Source organism: Phalacrocorax carbo, chromosome 20 (genome assembly GCF_963921805.1).
Source record: "Phalacrocorax carbo chromosome 20, bPhaCar2.1, whole genome shotgun sequence".
Taxonomy (NCBI): Eukaryota; Metazoa; Chordata; class Aves; order Suliformes; family Phalacrocoracidae; genus Phalacrocorax; species Phalacrocorax carbo.
The window spans coordinates 4,004,954-4,020,709 of record NC_087532.1 but is presented as its reverse complement, the minus strand read 5'-3'; the positions used below and the strand labels follow the sequence as shown (position 1 = coordinate 4,020,709).

Below are 15,756 nucleotides of genomic sequence, written 5' to 3'. Positions count from 1 at the left end.
CCTGACCTCATCACCTGTTCCCAGCATCTCTGCAAGGACCACGTGGTTTTGCAGGAATGCTGCTAGCTGCTCGACCCATACATTGGCAATACTGCCCTGCGGCAGCCTGCGTGCCAAAGATAACCTGTACCTCTCTGCCTTCCTCCGCAGCCCTTGCCACAACCCCGCCACCTCTCCTGGTTGTGCACTGCAGCCAGACCATCTATGGATGCTGCCCAGACAACATGACCTTGGCACTCGGAGTGGGTGCAGCTGGATGCCCAAGTGAGTGACTATTGTGTTCCCTCCTGGGGGGGAATGAAGGGCCTTCAGGGATGGCTGGAGGCAGGAGGGATCAGGTGGATGGGGAACTTGGGGTCCCGACCCAGTGGAAACAAAGGAGGGTGGATCCTCCCCACTCCTCAGCTAACTAGTGACCGCCCAGGCTCAAAAAGCCTCTCTTTATCTCCAGCTCCAGGCTCACAGCATGCACACAGGGGCATGTGCGTGCATGCTTTGCCCTCTCTGTCTACCAGTGATGCTCTTGTCCTTTCAGAAGCCCTGAGTCAACTTCCAGGTCTAAGTTCCTCTGAAATGCAGGTAGACAGGATGGTGGCTCAGAACTTGTCTGGTGCCGAGGCCATGCTGGACACCCCAGAAGGTGCCCCTAGGGCCAGACTGTGCCCTCTGTGCCTTCAGCCCTTTGCTAGAGGCTTAGGGCTTTTCACTGGCCTGAGTGACAAAAATATTGCTGTATGCATGCACTGCAGGCTGAGGTGGAACAGAGCTTTTGGGTTCACCTGTGGACCTGCTGCAGGCCACCCCAGGACCAGTACCTAGTGGGTAACTGCACTGTGCAGGAAGCTGAGTTGGCAAATGTATCATTAATATTTATTAAATAATTATCAGAGTCGGTGCTTTAGCAGAAGATGCATTTTGAAAGGCATTAGCAAACTCTTAACAGCTGAGGCTGTGACTGCCTGTTAGGGAGACACATTATCCCGTGGAGACACGATTCACACTGTGCTCAGGCCTGGTTGATGCCTGCTTGATGAGGATGTAGTGCTGTTTAATGTGGCGTATAATTTAAAAAGCAGCAGCATTCAAAGAATGTCCAGAGATCCCCTGGCAGGGGGTGCGCGGGGCAGGCTGCGGGCTGAGGTGGGTGCTGGAGGGGGCCCATGGGTGGTGGTGTGGTGTGTGCTGGCCGGGAGGGGCCGGCAGAGCAGGGAGGAGCCGGTCAGTGATGCTACATAGGACACAAGCGTTTCGCTTCCAGCATCGCCCTGCCAGGTAGTGATGTTCCTCTGTGTCTCTGATGGAAGTCCTGTCCCCTGCCCTCCAGTTCCTGGACACAGCTTCCCAACTGACTGGGATTCAGTATCCCACTGGTTTCTGTCCCACCTGTGTCCCTCTGTTGGCAGTAAGCATACATCAGGAGGTAATTACCACTTAACCAGCAGCTTGAAGCCCCTAGGGCAGATTTATCCATTGCTGCCTGTTCTGGACATGCCATTTCCCTGCCTCTGGCAGTCTGGGGATGCGTGCGTGCACCCTACTTGCTGCTCCCGAGGTCTCCCTTTCTGCCCAGCTGGGCACCATGTCCCCTTTCTACCGCTCCCTGTGGATAAAGGGAGCATCTCTCTGTCTATCTTTGGATCATTTCCCTCCATCAAGTTCCTAATTAATGAATTAATAATAAACTTCTAATAGCTTCCTCCCCCTTTGATGTTAATGAGAGAGGAGTTCTTCATGCCAGCAAAGCAAGCGGGTTAATCCCTGAAGGTTTAGTTCCCCCTTGTAGCTGCGGCAGAAGAGAAGTATTGAGAGCAGCTGGTGAAACCTCCTCCTGCCCAGCGTGACACCACGTTCCTGCCCTGGCTGAGCAGCTCGGTGGCTCAGCAGTCGTTCCCTCCGCCCTGATGCAGCCCCCAGCATCCCCCCGCCTCCTTGGCCAGGACTCAGCCTCACGCTCCCTCTCTCTCTGGCTCGCAGGCACCTGCCAGTGCAACCCCTACGGCTCCTACGGGGGAGCCTGTGACCCCGCAACGGGGCAGTGCTCCTGCAAGCCAGGCGTGGGGGGCCTGAAGTGCGACCGCTGCGAGCCCGGCTTCTGGAATTTCCGCGGCATCGTCACCGACAGCAAGAGCGGCTGCACACGTGAGTGCGGGCAGGGCTGGGCCAGTGCCCCGCGTCCCCCGCGGCTCTCCGCTGGCACGGCTCCCTGGCCTGCTCCGCGGGGCTCAAGGCATGGCAGGGTATTGTGCTGTTTAAAACAATGAGCCATAATGTTGCTCTTACTGTAAGTCACCTCCGGCGGCTGTTTCTGCGGAGCTTCATGGCTTGCTCTGCGCAAGAGACAGGGTGGCCTGAAGCATTGCAGGCGTGTTATTGCTCCTGCACGGAGCAGCTTGGCTAGGAGATGGTGTCTCCTTCCATGGGCCTGCTCCCTGACCAGATGCTCTGCAGGGCTGCTTGAGCCCAGCGTGAATGAACCCTGAGGTCCCTGCCTGTGCCTGTGGGGCAGATGTGGGATCACAAGCCATAGGACCAGAGGGTAGCGGGCTGAGGCCGGTTCCTGCAGCTGGTGTGGGGTCAGTAAGCGCGGGGTAGCAGTTGGCATCATGGTCCTCCCCTGGACCCTTCTCACTCTTCTCTTGGGTTGCTGGGGGACCTGACTGAGTCTGCTGTTGGCTCCACAAATCCACCAGCAAAACAGTGTCTTTTTTTGCCTTCTTGCCCAGCCTGTAACTGCGACCCGGTGGGCTCAGTGCGCGATGACTGTGAGCAGATGACTGGACTGTGCTCCTGCAAGACTGGGATCACAGGCATGAAATGCAACCAGTGCCCCAACGGCAGCAAGCTGGGCATGACTGGTTGCGAGAAAGGTGAGGGAGCCACGTACCAAAGGGGTTGTGTGGGGCACTGAGAAATGGGTATCTGGGTACCGCTGCAGGGCAACACGTAGGCCCATGAAAGAAATGCAACCTCCAACCCTGCGTGGTTGCGCTGCAGGGGGAAGGGGTCCTGGCCTCGTTCGTGGCTGGGTTCCTGTTATCTGTGCACTCATGCACTGCGTGACGGACTGTTCCTCTGTTTGGTGAAAGTCTGTCTTGTCCACTGGTCTGAACTGCTCTGGCAAGTCCCTGGGAGAGCTAAGACCCACTGAGAGGAGAGAGAGATTTTGATTCAGCCTAGCCTTTCTGTATCGTTGGGACGTGCTTTGTGGTCATCTCTTCCCCCTTCTCTCCCTACCCCAGACCCATCAGCCCCAAAATCCTGTGAAGAAATGAGCTGCGAGTTTGGGGCCTCATGCGTGGAAGTCAACGGCTTTGCCCACTGCGAGTGTCCGTCCCCACTCTGCTCGGAGGCCAACATGACCAAGGTTTGCGGGAGAGGCAGCCGTGGGGGGCTGAGCAGTCTGCGCGGGGACGTGCGGCTAGCTCAGCTGCATCGGGTTGGTGCAGGCAGCGCAGGAGTCTGATGTCTCTTTCCCCCGCTGCAAGAAGCAGGCGGGCAAGTTTGGTCACCATCTTTGGTGCGTGGGGAAGGGTGACATGCAAGTCGTAGATGTCTCCCAATGGAGCCAGGTGCTGTGCGCCCTGTCTGGCACCTCTGAGCTGCTCTGCTCCTCGGCTTCCACAGCCCTCCCTTGGGTCCCTCTCTGCAGACCATTGCCTCTTTGCCTGCAAAGCCTCTGCTTCCAGCATTTAAGGACCAGTTTATTTTGCCCAAGGCTTGGAGGAGGACAGACATGCAGCTCATGTTTCCCCTCTGCTTCCCAGGTGTGTGGCTCTGATGGGGTCACTTATGGGGACCAGTGCCAGCTGAAGACCATCGCCTGCCGGCAGGGACAGACCATCACAGTGAAGCATGTGGGGCAGTGCCACGGTGAGTGTCTGCAGCTCTCGGTGCTGGGGCAGCGCCAGCTCTCTGGCCTGACACTGGACCTGGGTCTGGCTGCCTCCTGCTGCGGTTCCTCACTGTGCCCTGACTCTTCATGGCACAGCAGATGCACTGCCCAAGGCAGGTGCCTGAGGGTTTGCAACATGCTTCCCGGTATCATGGCCAGCCTTTCCTTACCTACCCTGTCTTGCTGCTCCTTTCAGAGTCCATCACTCACACAAGCCACCCCTCACCACCCACACCGCTGCCCACGCTGCCGCTGGACAAGTTAATCCTTCCTCCACCACTGCGGCTCACCACCCGGGCTCCAGAACCCACCGAGCTGGCTACCAGCTCCCTGCTGTTGGAAGCCAGGCCTACTGAAAGAGGTCACCCTACAACAAAGCGCATCACGACTGCCAGACCAGCTACTACACCATGGATGACACATGGGGTGTATAAGACCACCGTCCGCCCTCTCTCCACCGCACCGGTGGTCCTGGCCACCACCCAGCCTGCCTATGTTGAATCAGGCAGTGCAGAAGGCAGCGGGGACCAAGAGATGGGCATCAGTGGAGACCAGGAATCTAGTGGGGCAGGCTCTGCTGGTGAGTGTGCTTTGGCTTGGCAAGTCAGTCGTGGGCTAAACCATACCCTGTCTTTCACGACAAAATGAAGCTGTGCCTCAGCCCCATTCTCTAAGAAAGGTTAGGTCTTTCCTCCTGCTGGTGAACGCTCCCCTTAATGCCTTGCAGGGGAAGAGGAGGTGGAGGAAAGCCAGGTAACTTCCACCCCAGCCATTGAGAGGGCAACGTGTTACAACACCCCGCTGGGATGCTGCTCTGATGGCAAGACTGCGGCTGCTGATGCAGAAGGCAGCAACTGTCCAGGTGAGTTTGTCCTCGGGACTGGTCTCTGGGCTTCCTTTGGGTGGTCAGGAGTCAGGCTGAGCTCTTGCAGGGTGCGGGAGAGGGAGAGACGCCGCTGAGAGCCGACGGGCGAGGAGAGCAGCGTGGTGCTGTGCTCGCCCGGCTGGCAGAGAGCGTGGTTCCTGTGTCCAGCCTGGGGGCTGGCATGGTCCTGGGGACGTGCTGAGCCACGGTGGCTGGCAGATGTGCCCACCTGCCGCAGCCCCCGGCAGCCAGCCCTAGTGCTTGGGTGGGTGCTGCACTTCATGCAGGAGCCAGGGCACGCTGCAGTTTTCTTCGCTTAGGTGGCCACTTTCTTCCTTGACTGCTACAGCCCTAAAACTTTGACCAGTGTTTTGCCCAGGCTTCTGCAGAGCTCACGACTGGCACTAGGGGGGATGCGGGAATTTCTTGGATTCCCATTTTATCTACGTCAACAGCCGTAAATGGGAGCTGGGCTGACCAGGACCGTAGCCCCAGCATCCCTGCTGGGCTTCCTGGGGAGTCTGAGCTTCTTGACTCACGCTGCGGTTCCCAGGAGAGCACACTGCTCTCATGACCTAGCTGGGATCTGTCTTACCCACTCTCAGTCCCTTTCACACTGTCCATGTTGAGGGAACAGAGCCACCTGTGCTCGGTCAGAGTACCGGTTGCCCTGTACATACATCCTCGTTACCCTGAAAATTGTTGCTCTGGGGCGGTTTCCCAGATATTTGCTCACTGAGGTTCTTCTTAACTGTCCCTGTTCCTTGGGGGTTTCCAGCAGGACATCCCCTGTTCTTCTGGACACCGTGTTCCCCTTTTAACCCACGAAAGGACAGCTGTTGGGAACCTCCCGAGTGGGGGGGTCTTTCTGTAGCTGCCTCTGCACTCCCACAGCTCCGCTGGAAGGAAACCACACCTTGGGTTCCTCTTGCAGTTTCGGTCTGGTTTTGCAAGGCTGGCCACAGCCTGTTAGCTAGCAGGGTCTCCGCTTCCCTCTCCCAGCACAGGTCTTCTTGTCCAGAGCCCACATTTCGCCCTCCTCTGCCCCCTGTTTGCATGCACGTGTCTGATCCTGCCGTATTGACTATGTGCTGCTCTGGCTAACGTCTTTCTCTTGTTACTCAGCCGGTGCAGGGGGGCTGCTATCCGGGCCGGAGCTCAGAGGAAACCGTATGGTAAAAGCTGCCATCTCCAGCCTGGTCTTTGCCATCTGCTCCAGCACCCTTTGATACTAATCCTCCATGGCGCTCTCCCAGACCCATCCAGACTAACCCCGACACTGGCACTACCCGCACACCGCCATCACCCTTTCCCCCCAGGGACTCGAACGCTCCTCGCGGCTGTCAGCCACACGCCTGTCCCCTGCCCACAAGCCGACTAAAGGTGTTTGTCTTGTTTACCCTCCCTCCCATAGCTACCAAAGTCTTCCAAGGAGTCCTCATCTTGGAGGAGGTGGAAGGCCAGGAGCTGTTCTACACGCCTGAGATGGCTGACCCCAAGTCAGAGCTCTTTGGGGAGACGGCCAGGAGCATCGAGAGTGCGGTGAGTCCTTTGCGCTTGATCTAGGGTCTGGGTAGGGCTTTTCTGACCTCATCAAAAGAAGAGAGGACGCTGCCCATTGTGGTGGACAGACGGCTAAACCCCAAACGTTCGCTTCCAGAAGCACAGTCCTCCCCTTCTCAAGCAAGCAGGCGTTCGCCGAGCTGCTGCTAATAAGCAGGCTTGTCGGTTCAAGCGGCGGGGTTCCCACCGGGAGCCAGCCCGTGGCAAACCAGCCCGTGGCAAACCAGCCCGTGGCACGCTCGCCTGCTTGCGTCCGCTTGCCCCCGAGGCGCCAGGGCTCTGCAGGAAGGCTGCCTGCCTGCTGCGCTTCGTTCCGGCCGCCCCGCTGCGGCGGGGGACCCAGGGCGCTCGGCTTTCTGAGTGCTGCTCCCCGGGTGCGTGTTACGGTACCCTGTGGCGACGCCAGCCTCTCCGACTGCAGACGCTGTTGTTCCAACCACGGGGACAGCTGTGGGTTTCCTCCTGCTTTGGCTTCTCGTTCGCGATGGCTTTTGGGGAGGCTGTGGCCTGTTATTGCTGTCTGTCACAGGGGAACACGGAGACCTACCTGCGAAAGGTGTTGAGTGCCTTGGAGGAGCGTTGCTCCATCTTGGAGTTTGGGCTGGGTTTTTTTGAGATGGGCTTAACCTACAAAAGTTGGGAGCGAACATGGCTTGTTGCCAGGGCCAGCGCTTTTATGGGGTGGGCACTTAAGAGTGTAAGGAGATGATGCACCAATTCTGCCTGAGAGGTACCCTCTGAATTTGTCCAATCTCTTTTTAATCTGCGTGGGTTATTAGCCTCTGCCACATGCTGTTCAGTGGGTTCCATCCTTTGTTATGTGCTGGGTCAAAAGCTATCCTTTTTCAGCTTGATTTTGGTGGTGGGGCTGTTTAGACAAGAGGTTACATCTTAAAGCCCTGGATTTCCTAAAGCATCCTTACCTCCATGAAAAACCCTTAGACAAAAACGTGTCCAAAACCCCCTCGCGCCTCCAGTTCAGCTACACAGCTTGGGAAGCTGCTTGTGTAAATCCAGTCTCCCACCTTTAAGGAGAACCCCCCTGCCTTGCCAGCTCTCGGAGTAGGCGGACTTTGCGTGGCAACGTGTACATATGGGTATGCCAAGGAAGCGCTGGGTGGGGTAGCAACATTATACTGTAGCCTGCAGTGTGGCACAGCAAATACAAAGCATCTTTGCAAGATTAACATATTTCGAGCTGGTTCCAAGCCGCACTTAGAAGTTGGCAAGCCCTCAGTACAGTCATATAAGCAGATGTGTGCCTGGCATATGGACCATATGTTTTGTGCAGTTCTGTATCACAATAGCGATATTTCCCAATACAACAGTGGCTTCTATCTGAGGATGCAAACAGGCACACAAAAGCTTCTCTCACTGGTTCTTCCATTCGCCCTCCCCCTGTGAGAAGGCAGGAGATTTTGCTGATTTCCGTTTTCCCAGGGCTGGGGGAAATGAAGGCATGGCACAGGCCCTCTGTCCCAGAAGCCATCTGTGGCTGGGCTGAGAGTTCCTGTGCTGCAGAGACCTGTTGTCCCTGTGCAACCTACCTGCAAATACTCGTGGATGTGATGTGCTCCTTTACCCCTCCGAGATCACTATGCCCAAATTTATAGGGGGAGACTATACCATGGGGCCATCAGTCAGTTAATTACTTTCTTCTGGTTTTGCCTTGAAGCCAAGGGAAGGAAGCGGTGACCTCTAGCTGTGGCGACTGCCAGCCCAACACGAGGTTGGACAGATAGCTAGCAAAGGTGTTAAAGCCGTGACTTGCTGTAAGCCTTTGACTGTCACTGTCTCCTTCGTGTGACTTCAGACAAATCCTGCAGTGTCTGAGAGCCAAGTTTTAAAAGGCAGTCAGGTACATAGAGATGCAGAATGGTGCCTTATGGGATTTTCCAAAGTGCCTAAGCAGGTTTACGCAGCTTTAGAAGAGATCAGTAAGACTTAGATGCCACTCAGTAGAAAATCCCTATATGAACTGCAGGGTGTCTCTGGTCTGGCTCTGTTCCGCTCTTCTCCATGGGTACGATGGCGATAGCTCTCTTCCCCACACTGTTTCTGGATCCTGTTCTTACCTTTGAGTGCAGGGCATAAAGAATAGGGGCCACCTGAAATTATGACCCTACACAAAGGGGCACTGCTCTCTGCATGTGTCTGTGGGAGGTGTTGCGAAGGTTTGGACGCAAACTCCTGTGGGTTGAAACCGAGGAGACCTGCTGAGACTCAAGATCTTCTACTGAAAGGACCCATGCCCTAGGATTTCCCTGTTACTGAGTTTGTTTATCTTTCCTCCTTCACCTCCGACCAACTAGCTGGATGAGCTTTTCCGCAATTCTGATGTTAAGAAGGATTTCAAGAGCATCCGTGTCCGAGACCTGGGGCAGAGCAGCGCTGTCCGTGTCATTGTGGAGTCGCACTTTGACCCAGGTGAGAGCCTTCCCGGTGCTGATTCCATGTGGCATCCACAGCTGCCTGAGGAGGGAGCAGGCACTCCCGGTGGGGCTGCAGCCTGAGAAACACGCGTGCAGCAAGGAGCATGAGAGAACCGTATTAAAACTGGCCGGGGCTATGTCTTCTATCCAGCAAAATCAACAGATGCTGTGAGAAGACCTGGGAGGAGGTGCACCCTAAGCTGGTGCCTGGAAGGCTGGAAGCGTTTTCCTAGGGAAAAGTGATTCGGATGCGTTGTGGGGAGGTCACGAGAGGGAACTGCTAGGTGGGCCTGCGTCTTCACCCTTGCCTTTCTCCTTTCTCCCCCTGCCTACGATTAGCCACTTCCTACACGGCAGCTGATGTCCAAGGGGCCCTGCTGAAGCAGATCAAAGCTTCCAAAAAGAAGACCATCCTGGTGAAGAAGCCCCAGCAGGAGCATGTCAAATTCATGGACTTCGGTGAGCCCCCTCTGTCTGCGGTCAGTTCCCTCTCTTGGTTTAGGCTTTCAAACAGCCAGGCTGCCTCTTCTGGTCTTGCTAGGGCCTTTCATCTGTAGTGGTAACATGTCAAATGCTTCCCCAGACAGTGCCCTCCAGAGGCAGGGCTCAGAGGTTAGTCCACGTGCCCAGACTTACATCTCAACTCAGGAGGGCTCTAAGGGAGGGTAAAATTGCTCCCATCTTCCACAGCACGTGGCAAGCGGCAGTGCTGCGCCGTGGCGATGTGACGCTGCCCACAGTACTGGAAAGCGATCCCTTTCTGGCACTCCCGAAGGGGTGGGCAGCCTACCCACGTGGTCTCATGCTGATAAACCTGAAACACTGATTTTTCAGGAAAGAAAAGCTCGTGGTCCCCCTGCACCAGGCACGCAGCCCTACCTGGGAGCATGTCTACCCCCACGCAAGGGTGGGAGGACAGGCAGCACTGCGGTGCTGCAGGGGAGGACCCTGTGCAGACACGCACCCTGTGCAGGCCAGACGCGTGGGCTGGGATGTGCAGCCAGAGCCCTGGGGCCCGGAGAGTGGAGGGGGGAGAGCTCTTGGGCTTTTGGGCATGCGGGAGCCTGGGAGAGCTGTCTGTCCGAGCCTCTCTGCTGCCGTCTCGCCCCAAAAGCCCGAGCGGCTTTCACAGCCCCCAGGGAGGGTCGCAAAGCCACCAGCCTCTACCTGCGTTCTGCTGTGTTTCAGACTGGATCCCCAGGCTCTTCACCACCACTGTGACCACAACCACGGCCACCACCATGGCACCCACCACCACCCGCAGGTACACCACAGCTACCGCTGCCACCACCGTCCACGTCCTGCGCCCAGACGCCGCGGGCCGACCCAGCACCAAGACGGCAGGAGCCGTGAGCACCAGGAGACCCACCTCCACCCTCCCTGCCACCACCGCCCGGCGGAAGCCCACGCGCCAGCCCCCCGCCATGAAGAAACCCTCGCGGCCCTGCGACTCTCACCCCTGCCTGCATGGTGGCACCTGCGAGGATGATGGGAAGGAGTTCACGTGCAGCTGCCCGGCAGGCAAAGGGGGAGCTGTCTGTGAGAAACGTACGTGCCTCTGACCTGTCACGGCACCGGTAGCAGAGCTCGCAGCTGTAAGAGGGCGAGGGCCAAAAACGGGGACAACACAGTCAGGGGAACCACATCACGTGGAGCTTTTGAGTTCCACCTAGAGGCTCCAGCCGAGGAAGCTGGGAGGATGCAACTGGGAAAGCGTTGCTCTGCTGTTGCCCCTTTTCTTACCTGTTCTCCCTAAGCATGTGCTGCTAGGCACAACCAGGGCTGAAGGGCTGGGCTTCACGCAGTGTGACCCTTCCGTGCCCGTCCCCCCTCCAGCAGACTGCGATTCCTGCATGGCAGCGGAGAGCCGTGGGGGCACATGCAAACCCAGCTCCGTAACTTGTGCTGGCACCGCACACAGGCAGGAGGCACGGCAGGGGTCAATTTAACCGGCTTTCTTAACTCTGCCAAGAGCAGGTTGTACATGCGCTGTGTATTGTAAGAGTCAAGGACAGCGAGGCTGCAGGGTAAGAAGGTGCCAGGAGCAATTTCTTCCTGGCTCCACTTCTGATATACCACTGCCGCGAAGCATGGGGATTGTGAGCTTCTGCTTTTTTATCTCAGCCTGTGCCATTGTCACTCACAGCTCCTGCAGCTAGTGACGGCTAGTTAGTGTAGCAGAGAGGCAGGTACTGACTGTCCTCTCAAACACCAGGAGACGTGTGCTGATAATTCAGGCTCTATTCCCTGGCACTCAGAGCTGCTTAGCAAACAGCTGCAGACAGGCAACGTGCTTAACCAGAGCTGCTGTTATTTACTCTGAGCTCCCACTGGCAATTTGGTGTCACGCCGGGGGCTCTGGGTGGTTCAGTGCTTACTCCTGAAAAGATTTGTCCCTAAAGCTATAAGCCGGAGCACTCAAAGCTGCTGCTGGATGTGGATGTCCGGTCCTGCTAATATTAGTAGGGCTTGGCTTTCCAGATCCCTTGGAAAATCTCAGCTGCAATAAGTAAAAGCCTGGAGTGATGAATGTAAATCCGTCTTGTGGGATTCTGGGAGGACAGATAAAAATTACCTAAGGAGCCGGGAAGTTGAGTGTAAGGAGCTGTATGTGCAGCAGAGCTCAGCTGAGGGCCCAGGGGATGTGATAGCTGGGCACGGAAGGGACCGGCAGCACTGGTCCTTAACTGGGAGGAGCTGACTGGGACCCCACTGAAGCTAAGTACTGGGAGAGCAATACCACAGATCTCTAAAGCCTGGGAGCAATCTTTGGGTGCATGCCATCACGAGAGGAGCTGGTTGCTACCAGTATGGGTGTTTGGGAAGCAGTGACGGGCTAATTGCACAGGAGCATGGGCCCAGAGGAGAGAGCAAGCTTCTTTCTGCCATTTCACAAGAGTTGTTTGCTCGTACAGGTAGGAAAGTGTTCACAGGCTCATGTCAGGCCTTTATCTGCTCTCTGTTCTTCTGTTCCCTCCTCTACTTCATCCCCTTGTCCTTTCTCTGTGTCCTCCTTGGCTCTTGCAGCTGTCAGGTACTTCATCCCCAGCTTTGGTGGCAAGTCCTACCTGGCCTTCAAGATGATGAAGGCGTACCACACCATGCGCATCGCCATGGAGTTCAGGACCGTGGAGCTCAGCGGGCTGCTGCTCTACAATGGGCAGAACCGTGGCAAAGACTTCATTTCCCTGGCGCTGGTTGGCGGCTTCGTGGAGCTCAGGTGGGTGCCCTTCCCCTCGGCCCTGCGTGCTGCGGAGGAAGCAGAGCAGCCGCTCCTGCCAGAACGGTCCTTGCAGAACACCAGGAGGCTTCTGGGCTCAAACTTGCAGGCTGAGGAATAGTAGCATTAAATGGACAAGAAGAGGAGGTTTCTTTCCAATGTAATAAGAATACTATGGGGAGCCATTCCCTGTGCTACTTTCAACAAAGTTATTTCACTTATTTCAATTTGAATTTTGAAAAGCTAAAAGCTGTGGGAGGTTGATTTTTTTGGGGCAAGTGAGAGGTCTTTTTTTGGCACTGTTTTTGTACTGGGAGAAGAAATGGAGGGGGGGGAAAAAAGGGAGAAAGGCCCCAAAAATCTGAGCCGAAATTATTTTTCCAGTTCCAAAAGCCAAAGCCACAGACTTGGAACAAGGTGAGGTGGCAGGAAGACCTCTGGAGTCTGCAAAGTCCAGACAAGTTCCCAGGCAGCCAGTCCCGATGCTCAGCAGGGGACGGCTGTATGCTCTGAGCGCAGCCTGGCCCAGAGGTGGGGAGGGAGGGGGGCTCCCGTGCGCTCCCAGCTTCTCCGTGGGACACAGCAGCCCCTGTGCCATGGTGTAGATGTCACCTTTCTGCAGCGTGGCACAGACAGAGGCCTCCCCCTCTTCCGCTCCAGGTTCAACACCGGCTCCGGCACGGGTATCATCACCAGCAAGGTCCGCGTTGAGCCTGGGAAGTGGCACCAGTTAGTGGTTAACCGCAACCGCCGCAGTGGCATGCTGTCTGTCGATGGGGAGCCCCACGTCAGCGGCGAGAGCCCGACGGGCACCGACGGGCTCAACCTCGACACAGACCTGTTCATCGGGGGAGCACCGGAGGACCAAATGGCTGTGTGAGTGAGGGCGCCGGACCGCTGCCGTGGGTGTCGCCGCATCCGCTGCTGCTGCGGGCACAGCATCCGTGGGGGCTGCAGCCCTCTGCCTGCTAGCAGGCTGCAGGCGGTGGCTGGGGGAGCATCGTGGAGCAGAGCTTCCCTGGGCCTGGGGGGGGCCTCTTAATGCCCTGCTGGGGAGCACAGACTGACCCAGAAGCTTGGAGGTCCCCTGCGTTTTTGTCTTTGTGGACAAAACCCCCACCCACTTTGTCCTCTGTCCCCTCAGGGTGGCAGATCGTACTGCGGCTACAACCGGCCTGAAGGGCTGCATCCGCCTGCTGGACGTGAACAACCAGATGTACGACCTGCGGGAGAAAGGCAGTGATGTGCTGTATGGCAGCGGGGTGGGCGAGTGCGGCAACGACCCCTGTCACCCCAACCCCTGCCACCATGGTGGCATCTGCCATGTCAAGGAGGCAGAGATGTTCCACTGCGAGTGTCTGCACACCTACACCGGTACGGGGAGGGGGCCGCAGGCAGCGTGTTGCTGGGGCTCCTGATCCCGCTGGCTGGCTCTGAGGGATCGCAGAGCCTCGGGGGCTCATGGTGTGAGCTGCAGGGGGGGGGGGATGTGGTGTGGAGTGTCAGCAGTGGGTTAGAGGGAGAAGCGTAGGATGAAGCCGCGTCTGGTGAAGACAATAAATTTAGGAGGTAGACCTATTCCTAAGGACGTGAGCCAAGGGCCAGGATCTGTCTGTTCTCACGTACAAAACAAAATTGCCCCTTGCGTTTTGTGCAAAGCATAGTCTGGCAAGGGTATCACCTGCTGTTTGTGGGGTCCTCTGAGGGGGGCTTCTTGGGTCACTGGAACCCAACCTGGGCAGGTGAAAAGAGGCTGGTGGGGCCATCAGGAGACTGTTTGTCTCTGGTGAAATCATGCCTGATGGCTGTTGGTTTGAGATGCTGACGTGACAGGCTGCCTTTTCTGCTGCAGGCCCAACGTGTGCTGACGAGAGGAATCCCTGTGACCCTACGCCCTGCCACGTCTCTGCCACCTGCCTGGTGCTGCCAGAGGGAGGTGCCTTGTGCGCCTGTCCCATGGGCCGGGAAGGAGACTTCTGCGAGCTAGGTGGGACGGGAGCTGGCAGAGGAGCGGGTCTGGGGAAGGGGGTGGAACTGAAGGTGCTGATTTCCCCAGCCTGGGTGGCCAGGAGGCTTTGCCTGCTGTGGCTCTGGGGCACTGGCTGAAGCTGCTCTGCCTCCTCTTCCTCACCCTTCCCTCGTTTGTGCCCAGTGACAGAGCAGGACCACACCATGCCCTTCCTCCCGGAGTTCAATGGCTTCTCCTACCTGGAGCTGAATGGGCTGCAGACCTTCGTTCCTGACCTGCAGTAAGTGCCAAGGAACAGGAGAGGGGCAGGCGAGTGCATTGCCTGCGTGGCTGATCTGGGGGAGAGAGCTTGGGCTCTGAGCCTCGCCTGGCACATGCTGGCTCTCCCTAGAGGCTCTCCCTTTTGACAGGTTTTGGAGGGTTTGTCCAGAGGGACTGGCATCGCCAGAATCCCCGCAGCCAGAATGAGCCAGCAATGCTCCCCAGGGGCTTGGGGTTGCAACGGGCTGGGTAAATAAGCACCACGGATGGTATCCTGAACGTGGCAGATGTATCTCTTACCTGGCAAGGGTGCCTTACGGGAGTGGCATCTCTCTGCCATACCTGTAGTCCCAGGCAGGCAGGGGTCTTCTAAGGGCTCGGCACATGGGAGCGGAGGAAGAGGACACGTGGGTAGCTGGAATGGAGGGTATCCATAATCCTTCTCTCCTCAGGGACAAAATGTCCATGGAAGTTGTGTTCCTGGCCAAGAGCCCCAGCGGCATGATCTTCTACAATGGCCAGAAGACAGATGGCAAAGGGGACTTTGTCTCTCTGGCCTTACACGATGGCTACCTGGAATACAGATATGACCTGGGCAAAGGGGCGGCTGTGCTCAGGTAGGGTGGGCTACAGGCTGGGGAGCTGCTCCTCAGGGTGGTGGTGGCGACAGAGGCAGGAGAAGGACAGTGGTGGCTTTCAGCATCTAGCACTGGCTTTGAGCTCCCCCTCCCCAGAAAACCATAAGGAAGCCGGGGGTAGCAGGCTTCATACTGGCCTCGGCTGTTTGCTGTAATGGCTCTGGGGCGGCTGTCCCTCTGTGGGGCAGGGCAGAGCTGGGCCTGCCTCCAGCTCCTGCCTCTCTCCCGGGCTCTGCTGGGCTGTCTGCATGGCTGCGAGCTGGGGCAGCCCAAGCTGGTCAAGCTGCGGTGGCCTGGGCAGCCCAAGCTGGTCAGGGGAGGTTTCCAGCGCTGTGTTTGGAGGTGGTGATGGCAAAGCTCTCATTCACATGTCTTCTCCCTTCTCACCACCAGGAGCAAAGAGCCAATTCCCCTCAACACCTGGATAAGTGTCTTGTTGGAGAGGAATGGGCGCAAAGGGGTAATGAGGATCAACAACGGCGAGAGGGTGATGGGAGAGTCACCGGTAAGTTGATGGGCAAAGGAGAGCTCTCTGGGCTTTCAGCCCCTGCTCCTCTCGTGTGAAATGAGCTGAATTCCCAGCCTTGTGGGCTTTTAATGCCTGTGGTGCATGGCTTTAAGGGTAGAGAAGAAGTGGGCAAGACCTGGGGAGAAAAGGATGCTGCAGGGCAGAGCTTGCCTGCCCCTCTCAGCTGCGCTGTAGCTTGGCCCTGGTGCTGTAGGACAGCAGCTGCACACCTCTTGCAGCTCTTCCTCCCTCCTTGTCCCCCACCAGCCACAGAGCTGCAACCCCTTTGCCAGCACCACGCATGCCCTGATTCTTGGGGCCTCGGTTTCAGGGATGTGCTTGACTGAGCCCCCCTCGCACAACATGCACACACCCGCACACCCCCTTTTTTGGAGGTCCTCGAGTTTC

At 57.2% G+C, this 15,756-nt stretch overlaps 1 protein-coding gene across 3 annotated transcripts in view; it reads left to right on the top strand.

Moving 5' to 3' along the window:
* The window catches only part of AGRN (agrin), a 132,067-nt gene that overhangs the window by 102,343 nt on the left and 13,968 nt on the right, over positions 1-15,756 (top strand). For all 3 annotated transcript variants that reach the window (XM_064470517.1, XM_064470516.1, XM_064470518.1), the window contains 18 exons: positions 151-264; positions 1,975-2,139; positions 2,724-2,867; positions 3,240-3,364; positions 3,765-3,870; positions 4,089-4,472; positions 4,620-4,754; positions 6,172-6,299; positions 8,633-8,747; positions 9,092-9,211; positions 9,941-10,300; positions 11,780-11,972; positions 12,633-12,848; positions 13,117-13,346; positions 13,825-13,959; positions 14,125-14,221; positions 14,655-14,819; positions 15,234-15,345. In XM_064470517.1, coding sequence (XP_064326587.1) covers positions 151-264; positions 1,975-2,139; positions 2,724-2,867; positions 3,240-3,364; positions 3,765-3,870; positions 4,089-4,472; positions 4,620-4,754; positions 6,172-6,299; positions 8,633-8,747; positions 9,092-9,211; positions 9,941-10,300; positions 11,780-11,972; positions 12,633-12,848; positions 13,117-13,346; positions 13,825-13,959; positions 14,125-14,221; positions 14,655-14,819; positions 15,234-15,345 — 3,044 coding nt within the window. The remainder of the gene's footprint in view (positions 1-150; positions 265-1,974; positions 2,140-2,723; positions 2,868-3,239; positions 3,365-3,764; positions 3,871-4,088; positions 4,473-4,619; positions 4,755-6,171; positions 6,300-8,632; positions 8,748-9,091; positions 9,212-9,940; positions 10,301-11,779; positions 11,973-12,632; positions 12,849-13,116; positions 13,347-13,824; positions 13,960-14,124; positions 14,222-14,654; positions 14,820-15,233; positions 15,346-15,756) is intronic.